We start from the raw sequence: 10,332 nt of genomic DNA, 5'->3' as shown, positions 1-10,332 counted from the left end.
TTAAATGATTAATTGAACTGTTATGGTCACTTTAGACGCATAATATAAGCATATCACTCAATAATTAATTATAGAAACAAACATCAACTACACACACTACACCGGCACAAACGTGTTGAGTTTTAATAATTTCACTGAACAAATGTTATACATATTTATATGTCGTTCGTTAATAAACATTTCGAACTTCATTTTTGACCACTTTCTTCTGGATAAAAAGTTTTATCGTTTACGTCCGCTATCGTTCATATTAAACTGTTTTTTCCGAAAATTTTCATGTGTTCACCATTTTAAACTATCAACACCACCAAACTGTCAACGATCAAAATATCCCATTCGGCGCCATTTTGGCTTTTCGTTTTAACTCTGGTAATTCAGAATGAGGTCTTTCTTTTTAAGCGCTTAAATTTTCAAACTTTTTCTGAAGCTTTCATACTCAAATTAAAAATACTAACTAATACTTTTTCAACTATTTATACACGTTCCGAGCGTTTTTTCTATGTGTTCATTTGGTAAAAAATAAATTACGTCATATGAACACGGTCTATTAAATAAAAAAGAAGCTCAAAGCTTGCGAAAGCAAGAAGCAGAGATATAAATGCGTCATTGTGGCTTGACACTGCTAATTTGAGGCTTTACATAACTCAATGTCGATGATCAACAGGCAAACTTTTTAGTACAGTCAGACGCATTGAAATTTCAACAAAAATTTGTTTCAGCTGTTTTTTTAGCTGATCCACACATATAATCAAAACTGTCTAAGCGTATGCGGATAGCAGCCTTAACCATCATACTTAAATCTAAACAGTTTTGATTGTTTGTGTGGATCAGCTGAAAAACAGCTGAAACAAATTTTTGTTGAAATTTCACTGCGTCTTACTGTACTGCTGATTGAGTGAATTATTTTGAAGTCTGAACTCGGATCAATTAATAAAACCTCTCGCTTTTCGTAGTTTGTGTAGTGCAAGAAAGCCATAGCCAGAAACAATAATGCAAAAATTCACGAAGCAGAAACTTTGTTCGTCCCAAATAAATTTTCAATCAAAATGTGAAAACGTTTACCGAAAATGAAATCAGATTATGACTTGGTTGAACTCATTCATTCCCATTCCGTCGTCCGAAATTATATTCAGCGATCTGTACACGAATGAAATTAATGGGACGAAATGTTTTCTTTTCTGTTCTATTTTTATCCGACCGACGAACCCTCAACAAGTGAATAAAATACAAATGTCCCTTTTTGTGTATAGCCGGGCATTACGGAAACGCACACACACACACTCACCAAAAATACGATTTCCACATAATCAAATATTTATGTTAACCGTAATACGTTAACTAAGACAGTAATACTCATCAACAATGGCATTAGGAAAAAGAAGGAAATTAAGATTCATTTACACTACACACCATTATATACAGTTAATTAAGCTTGCTTAACACAACCGAAAAGCTCGTGCGAACCGTTTTCACATTTGCGGTTTAATAAAGATTTAGTTTCCGTATTTGTGTGTGTGAGTGCGATACACTTCGGAAATTCAGAAACAATTAATTAATTGTATGGAAGAAAGAACTTAGCTGTTTCTGCTTCGGAATAAGTTTAATATAAACTAGTGTGCTAGGGTGTCCAACATTCTGAACTAGGTTGTTCTACGGTTGTTCTTCCGTCGATTGTTAATCATCGAGTGTTTCACAGATTCCAAATGTTAAACCAACGCACCTCAAGCATGAGTATTACCCTACAAATTTTGGCACTGTGAAAAATGTGCAAAAGTAGGATCATATTTGACAGCTGTCACTCAGAGTACTTTTGCTTGAAGTGCGTTGGTTAAACGTAAAATGAGATGTTCTTATTATGCTCCTAAGAGATATTTTTATAGTTCTTTGCTACATATTACTAGCCATTACTCAAACGCCTCCGCACTACATTTGACAATTCGAAGTGAACTTGCTCACTCATTTTATATTGCAGCGATTATATGTTTGTTCCAAGTAACTGTTAACACGAATTTTCACTGGCCGATCGAACACTCCGTTTCATCCACAGAGACTGGTTTTCATATAAATATTGATTGTTTTTACTGGTAATATTGGTATCGTGTCTGACGTTTGGAAGGTCATGAAAATGATGTAAGAAGAGTACTGAAACTGGATACACATTTTAGCACTGTAAAAAAATGTGGAAAAGCTTTCATACAAAATAGGACTATATTTGACAGCTGTCACTCGAAGCACTTTTGCTTGAAGTGCGTAGATTACATATATTTCTGTCAGATTTCATGTAGTGAAATTCTAACATTTCAGTTTTTCAGCTTGATTTCAGAATGTAGATTTTTCCGTGACACACTACTACATTTCGTAATCACCTAGGCACTTTATTCAGACGGTCAGGTCTTATGTTCACGATACCATGGACACAAGCTAGGACACAAACGCATCCATTAACCATTAGTATAATTTGCAATCGTAGTAAAGAGGATGAACGGTTTTAGATGCTTATTATGGTTCGTTAAATTGAAGGGATAAACCTTTAGTTAAACGTTAAATTCTTGAAGAAGTCGACAGTTTATAGCGCTTAGCAAACCGTGTTTTTAACCTTGTGAATTCATGTTTTGACAATTCGTATGTTGACAAAGAAAACACTCCGACCGACTCGGGTTAAAAACCGTTTTTATTTAACTATTATACCGTTGAATAAACGCAATGATATCAGCAATAAGTTGAGGTAGTGTAATCCGGTTCAAAAAAGCGTTAACAGGATAAACAAAGGCAGCGAACAAAGCCTCAAAGAAAACGTCTCCCACGTTTACAGCTAGTCTAAGTGTTTCGTTTAATCCTGCGCTGATCGCTTTATCGATAGCATCGAGCCCGAATCCAGTCAGATGCGTGACAACCTTTTCCACATGAATGTCGAAGTTGAACTCGTCCAAATTTAGTTGATTCTCACCTTTAACGCCAAGTAAAATTTCAACCGTGACACTTACACCGGTAAATGTTATTTCAGCATCGCCGCTTCCTTGATAGTTGATAAGTCCAAGTTTTGTCTTTGTTTCATGGTTTCCGTCGATTGTTAATTGATCGAAATACATTGAAATCGCTGCATACAGGCCGAGAACCTTTAGGTCACAGTTGTCGATGGTGAAATCGGAAATGCCACTCAGTTCAGCATTTAGTAGAGTCAAATTGGTTCTGTAATATACGCGTAAAACGTGAGTAACTTTAGCGAATTTTTGTATGAAATGTTCTGTGTGAGAACGGTGAGAACCGACGTGAAATGTCGAAATGAAATTCTAGTAATGTGAGGACTTCTACGCGGCGGCTCTAACGTTTGTTATGACTTACGTTCCGAGCGGAATTTCAAAACGGTCAATGTACACTGGATCTAACGGTTTGATTCCGACAACCGGCCATCCTGTCTTGAAATTATCGCGCTGACTTTCAAGAATGTTCTTGCACTCTCGGTTTATAATACCACGACTAGCTTCAATTAACCGCCTAAAGTACGGGTCCACTACAATCATAGAATATCATTGATTTCGGCTGGATATCGATTTTGTTTGGATCACTCACGATTCTCGAAAAAGTCTCTGGCCGATGTTCCGTATATTAGGCAAACGAACAGAAGTACCACTTTGAGGAGATGCATGTCGTCGAGCAATGATTGGAGAAAAACATTCACTGTTGCTCAATGCTCAAGTAAAAGTCAATTTATAATCATTTTTTATCGAGAAAACATTACAGTGGCGATTAGATTTGATCTGGATGTTGGTTCGGTCAAGTAGTTTTATTTGATAATAAGTTAGCTTATTGAATAAGTTATCGTGCTGCACGTGTAACATCAATAATTGTTTCAAGTTGAGAAGTTGATTAATTTGGCTTGTGTTCATAATGATGATGATCTTTGCGATTATCGCAAAGTCTGCTTATACTGTCTTCTTGTACGTCTTGAACTGTGAACCCACTCCATTCATGTCTGCGTCGACACGTCACTCACGTAGTTTATTTTAAAACCGTCTAGCCCTGGACAAAAGTCTTACAAGGTGCATTATGAGGCACTTTGCAAGAAAGAAACGAAGAAATTAAGCAGTCAATTTTATGATATTTTCGTGTTTTGACGCAGCCATTGATAATGCTGTCAATACCCTTTAAAAAAGGGTGCGGTACGTCAACTATATTACAAAAAAGTCAGTGTCACATTTGTCAAAATAAGGTGGTATTTTGACTGCTAGAGAGTTGGTTGCTAGAGAGTGTATTGATGCTGCCCGTTGTCGGCCAGCGAAACATTTAATATGAGAAGTTGAAATGTTTAAGTGATCATATTTCATCGTAGATGCTATCAAACCACTATAGGACCCTTATTGCCCTGAAGCAACATAAAATTACCATTCTAATGACACTCCACACGACCATGTACGTTTCGTGTAGCTCGAGAAATTTCGGTAAGAAAATATCATGTTTTCGGTTTTTGATCAACTCCGACTAGCCATACAAGCTTCGAAGAATTTTTTTGAAAGTGGTTTTGGCTTCTAGGATCGAATACCTTTCTGAGCACACACACACACACAAAATTCCCCTGGAAAATGCGCCCGCTTTTGGTCTGCTGTTTTTCAAAAGAATCCCTCGGAACAATAGACCTTTTAAGTTGAAAAAAAGACTAGATGGTCTGGAGGGATGAATTGACAGTTGACAGCTGTGATCGGTTCGCTTTTGGTCACTATCGTTCACTTTTCACTTTTATTCAACGAAAGTGAACACAATCAATGAAAAGCGAACCGATTGCAGCTGTCAGCTGTCAATTCATCCCTCCAGACCATCTAGTCTTTTTATCAACTTAAAAGGTCTATGTCTGCCTTATTCTGGTCCGACGTTGTTTAATGAGCTTCCGCCATCAATCAGAAATTCTCTTACTAGTAACCAATTTTGTCGTTCATTACAGGCATATTTGCTGACGCGACGTGATTAAAATTAGATGTTTCGTCCACGATCGAATGATGAGAGCTATTCACTTATATAATCGTTCACTTAACATTAATAATGATATCAAATTCGAGAACATTTCGTCAACAATAATTGTTTGGTTATATCTCTAGTCATCTAGTACTAGTTTTGACAGCTGAAATAACCTTGGAAGGGACCTATATTTCTCAGAATGTATATCACTTTGTTTAAATAAACATTAGCCTTTACGTAGCTGTTTGTAACGAAAATTAATATTGTTAGAATTTTATACACATGTGGTCGTGCCCTCTACCATGCAGTAGTTCCTAAAAATGTTACTCAGTAGATGTCGCGGTCATTAGTTTCTTTCTACGTAAGGAAAGCTTTGAAAAGCGTCAGAGGTTCATTATATACACAATGTATACGATTCAGCGCCAGCGTGAGCATTTGTTTTATATATTTTGTAATTCAACGTGTATCGTGCATATGTTAGTTACGTTCATTGGGTGCATCCAATATTGGCATTCCAAAAGGGGTCCGTCATGTCAATAGATAAGGAAAAGGTGTCTTCGACACGCTTGATACTATCTAATCATTACACGCGTGATTCATTTAATTGCTTTATAAGCATTAGCTTCCTTTGTAATATAGTTTGAATCGAAAATTATCTGTGGCTGATAATCTTTTCTCGGCTAGTGTTGATTAGATTTATCGCTTCCACTAAATTTGTATTACTATCAAATCGATAAGAATCGTTTTATTATTGAACGCATAACGAAATGAATGTTACGGTGACTCTTGGTTTTTTGTTCGGTCAAGTTAAATTTACGTGTACACACTGGCTGCTGTAATCATGTTAAATACCAACTCATTTGACCGATTACCAGCTGGTCCACGGTATAATACTCGTTAAACGCTTAAACTTTTTTAATTAAATTAATTAATTTCAGATTGTATTTTTAGAAAAAATCTTTGAAACGAATAGAACCGTCCGTATGATCTGGAATTCCCAACTGTACTTTGGCAAAATTTGACAGTTTTTAAATTTTTCTTTCGTTCAAGTTTGACATTATATAACAAAAGTAAAATCATGCCCGCACGTTAGTAAGCGGGCGTGACGCAAGTCCACTACCAAAAATGTTGTAAAATTTTTTTTTTGGGGTCGGTATTGGGGTCTCTTTTGGGTCGCTTTGTAACGAAAAAAGTGTTTTGTTTTCAGCTCTTTTCGCATTGTCTTAAAATGTCAAACTTGCATTTGCTACGAATTTTCTTTGATATTTGACATATTAAGACAATGCGAAAAGAGCTGAAAACAAAATAAATTCTTTTTAACTATACACAGCTATCTAAATCAGCAGTAAGTTTCATCGCAGAAACTCTGCTGTTACACGCGCAACTTCATAGTGATATGGTTAGGATCAGATTTACCTAAAAAAATCAAATTACGTTACGAGTACGTTACAGGGTAAAGTGCTTACGACAAGTTTAAGACAAAAGATTTATCGTAGCCTTGTATTGTCAGTGTGTACAAAGCTAATCTACGTTCTATTTATCTGTTTTGCGTACGTAAGTTTGTGGTTGTAGGAAATCAACGCATATTAGGGATGAGTGGTACTCTAAATGGAGTACTCAAACTTGACAGTGTGACACACACTATTTGACACTTTTGCTTGAAGTGCGTCGTAGGAAATACTTTTATGGAACTGCGATATCAATTCCACTAATGAAACTTTTAGTGTACGTTTGTTTCCTGAAAGTCCCTTGAATCGGCAGCTATCATCTGCTGATAAGTGGCGAAGATAAATGTGGTTATCTCTCGTGCAATCAGTAAATAACTATATTAAACAAAGTAAAAAAAAGGCAACACCGTTTCAGTCACAAAGTTGTTTTCTCATTCGATAGCAACATTTCAAAACCATAAGTGGCTTCTCTTGCGTGTAAAATTTTCAATCGTTCAAGTCGTGAATGATGCAAATTCTACTAATATTCAGTGTGCTTTTCTGTGCAAGTGCTGCAGCACAAGAAGTTTTCGTGAACTGTTCGTACACCTTCCGCAACTCAAGATACGCATGCGATCTATCCATCAACAATCCGGATGCATTGAACAACTTTACTGAGGTTGGAGGAACCCATGCTGATAGCTGCACAAATGACGACGTTCTTTCCATCGGAACGGAATTTAATGATGACATAAATAGTGCAAACTTCCCCAGCATCGTCTGTTATACATTCCCCAACATCGAAGTGGTGAATATAAGCGGTGGTGAATTGACCGTGATCGACGAGTGGGCATTCGGTAAATGTTCACGTATCAGTTCGCTAACGTTGCACGATAAGATCAATTCAATTTCGGCGAATGCCTTCTCAACTTTGGCGAATTTAACTTTTCTCGATCTATCGGACAATACACTTCGTACACTGCCAGCAAATGTGTTCGAGAGTCTGGTAAATCTGCGTGAACTGTATCTGACCAATGCCAGCGTCAATCAAATCGGTTCATGGTTTCGTGGCGCTGGTCTATGGAATCTCCGAATTTTGAACTTGAACGACAATCGAATCGGTTCGATTTCATTTGCCGCATTCGCTGGACTAGAAAACCTTCAAATGTTGCAGTTGAATCAAAATCAGCTCTCATCAATTGCATACGGCGCATTCGTGGGACTACCAAATCTACAGGAACTACAAATTAGTAACAATCAAATCATTAACATCCCTGCTGGCATTTTCGGCAACCTGCAAAATCTTTTAAGTTTGCTTTTGAATGGCAATCACATTAGTACACTTACTGCTGGAGCATTCGCTGGTTTGCGAAGTCTTCAACGCCTAGATTTGCAGGATAACAAAATTGAAAAAATTGCCGTCGGTAGCTTTGACGGTCTGCAAAATCTTGAAAGTTTGATTTTAAAGGTATGTCGAATCACTGCACTTCCGGTTGGTGTTTTTCGGGGTCTGACAAATCTGAATGAGGTAACGTTGTCCAGAAATGACATCAGCGAAATTTCGTTTGGCTCATTTTACGGAGTAAATAATTTACAAGTTTTGTACTTGGACGAAAACCGAATCGGAACAATTTCTGAGGGGGCGTTCACTAATCTTGTAAATCTTCAGATGTTAGACCTTACATCCAATTCGCTTACTACACTTTCTCCGGGAATGTTCACCGGCCTGTACAAGCTCAAAAAACTGTACCTGTCCAACAATTTGATTGCTCAAATTTCAGTCGGTGCGTTTGCCGTCCTCTTCGACCTCGATGTTTTAGATTTGCTGGGAAACCGAATCACTGAACTACAAATTGGTGCGTTCGCCGGGATGTATATTCTACAACAGCTACACTTATCCTATAATCAAATCTCTGCAATATCGTCGGGTATGTTCGCCGGATTGTCGAGTCTTCAAATTTTAACCTTGAACAATAATAACATCTACACAATGGAACCGAATTCATTTGCGAATCTTGGGCAGTTGAAACGTCTCGAAATCGACAATAATCCGATCGAAATACTACGCAACGATTGCTTTCTTGGCTTGGCTAATCTGAGCGAATTGTCAATCGCTGATTCGAATATCCGTCAAGTCAACCCTAACTCGTTTTCCGGATTGGAAAATTTGCAGCGCCTCTACATGAACAAAAATAAACTTACGGCTCTTCCGGTTGGAGTTTTTGTGCCATTGCCAACTGTTAACATTATTCAGTTAGCTGACAATGCGTTGACCACCTTGAGACGGCATCAATTTGGTGTATTAGGAAATTTGCAATCTTTGCACCTGGATCGCAACCGCATCGAATCAATGGACAAGGAAATTATTGACGATGCGACGGATCTGCAGTCATTTTATTTCGTTGCGAATCAGTGTGCCACTTTTAATCTGAACGAAATTCAATTTAGTCTAGACGGACTCCTAGGCATGTTGGAGCCATGTTTTAAGAGTAGGCGTTAAGCAGAATTGACTAGTCCGCAAGGGAGCCCTTAATTATTGATCAATTAAACGAGAGAACTTCGGTCAGTTTTTGAATTTTCATTAATGTAACATCTACGCTACACACATCAAAAAGCTTCTATCTTTAGTTGAACGTGTTCGAAAAGCTTTCACTCAATCAAAAACAACAAAATAGAAAACTTGAAATTAAAGCTGATGAACAGAAGAACAAAGAATGTTTCATTCAGGATATGTGTGTACCGCAAGGTGGTAAGTTGCTGGAGGTCACGGGAACGATGATACAGCGTTATATCAAATTTAACGATAATAAGGCTTGTTTGGTGAGTTTTTTTGTCGCTGACGGTTAATGACAGAAAATTCAAAATTGACCATCTTTTCGGCCTGAGTGTAGCGTCTCATTTGGTGGCGCGCAATGAAATTCTCGAACATTTTTCCACACGGGCTGAAAATTCTGCAAGATGGCACTTACATTTTCTGGCAAAATTTCCACCTCATACGCACTGGATTCTCCAGAAAACTACTGCTAGCTCCGCGCAGACATCTCCAGAAAACCATTGACGATTAAAAGCGAATGCAGACACTCAATTTTTACTGCGGAATACTACAAAAGTGTGGTGCTGTAAACAAGTGTGTAGCTGAATTTGGTGCTACCGAATATATGGTATGACAGTAGGTAGTACCTCACCTTTCACACGATTGTATGTAAACCTTATACCTTGTATTAACACTAAAGGTAATGCAATCGCCTGAAAACCAACGAGGCGTGTTTTAGTCCTTGTTTTCATGACGAAATTGTCGCAACTGTCAAATCTCAAGTTATAGAAATTTCTCTATCGAAAATTGCGATTGCTAGACAGAGTGTCGAAACGGCGTCCCAGCCTTCATCTTAGCATATCTCTGTTGCTAGAGTGTTCCAGTTCGAATTTCGAAAAGATCGTTTTTACTGGTTGCGTCTTGCAGCCTTTTTTTCGCTTTTAAATAAACATTTAAAGAATTTCGAAAACATTTCGAACAACTTTGCCCCCGCGGCATCCCATATTGCAAAAGTGAACACGAAAATCTAGCGAAATAGAAAAAATCTATTGTGTCCTCGCAGCATAAAAGTGAACAATTTCCGAAATGAAATCCCCTGTGAAAACTAGGACCAAAATACGTTTTCAGTGCCTCGTTTGTGCTATCCTCTGAAGCATCACAAACTAAAAACTTTACGGGACCTATTTTCGGGTGAATAAAAGATTTGTTATGTTGCATCCGTGACGTTTGCCCTAAAAATGTTGTTGTCACCAAAGTACATACTGAATGTTCAGATACTTTTGTTGGAACTGCGTTAGTTCCGTGAGTTTTTGTAGATTTTCTTTGCCTTCGGTTGTTTATATGCTTCGCTTTTGCACTAACCAAAAAGACAGATGTACTCCCGACAGCGTTCAACAACAAAATGATAAATTTAATTTGTCG

At 37.6% G+C, this 10,332-nt stretch overlaps 2 protein-coding genes across 2 annotated transcripts; one reads left to right on the top strand and one right to left on the bottom strand.

The window, feature by feature from the left end:
• Positions 1 to 2,663: 2,663 nt before the first annotated feature.
• Positions 2,664 to 3,713, bottom strand: LOC119077509. The gene is made up of 3 exons (XM_037184741.1): positions 3,571 to 3,713; positions 3,343 to 3,511; positions 2,664 to 3,189 (listed from the first exon to the last, which is right to left on the bottom strand). The coding sequence occupies exons 1-3, from the start codon at positions 3,644 to 3,646 to the stop codon at positions 2,676 to 2,678; spliced, it is 759 nt and encodes a 252-aa protein (XP_037040636.1). The 5' UTR covers positions 3,647 to 3,713; the 3' UTR covers positions 2,664 to 2,675.
• Positions 3,714 to 6,820: 3,107 nt separating this feature from the next.
• Positions 6,821 to 9,087, top strand: LOC119077486 (leucine-rich repeat-containing protein 15-like). The gene has a single exon (XM_037184699.1). It carries the CDS (start codon positions 6,904 to 6,906, stop codon positions 8,875 to 8,877), a length of 1,974 nt encoding a protein of 657 aa, XP_037040594.1. The 5' UTR covers positions 6,821 to 6,903; the 3' UTR covers positions 8,878 to 9,087.
• The last annotated feature ends 1,245 nt before the right edge of the window (positions 9,088 to 10,332 follow it).

Source organism: Bradysia coprophila, unplaced genomic scaffold (assembly GCF_014529535.1).
Source record: "Bradysia coprophila strain Holo2 unplaced genomic scaffold, BU_Bcop_v1 contig_235, whole genome shotgun sequence".
Classification (NCBI taxonomy): Eukaryota; Metazoa; Arthropoda; class Insecta; order Diptera; family Sciaridae; genus Bradysia; species Bradysia coprophila.
Note: the sequence above shows the minus strand (reverse complement) of the source record. Positions and strands in the feature narration are given on the sequence as shown.

What these genes read in the sequence shown, in the direction of transcription:
- LOC119077509 (XM_037184741.1), bottom strand. Translation starts at nt 3,646, where the DNA reads ATGCATCTCCTCAAAGTGGTACTTCTGTTCGTTTGCCTAATATACGGA. An exon ending in CAGAGACTTTTTCGAGAATC is followed by an intron (nt 3,512 to 3,570) that starts GTGAGTGATCCA and finishes CTATGATTGTAG; the next exon opens with TGGACCCGTACTTTAGGCGG. An exon ending in TTTGAAATTCCGCTCGGAAC is followed by an intron (nt 3,190 to 3,342) that starts GTAAGTCATAAC and finishes CGTATATTACAG; the next exon opens with AACCAATTTGACTCTACTAA.
- LOC119077486 (XM_037184699.1), top strand. Translation starts at nt 6,904, where the DNA reads ATGATGCAAATTCTACTAATATTCAGTGTGCTTTTCTGTGCAAGTGCT.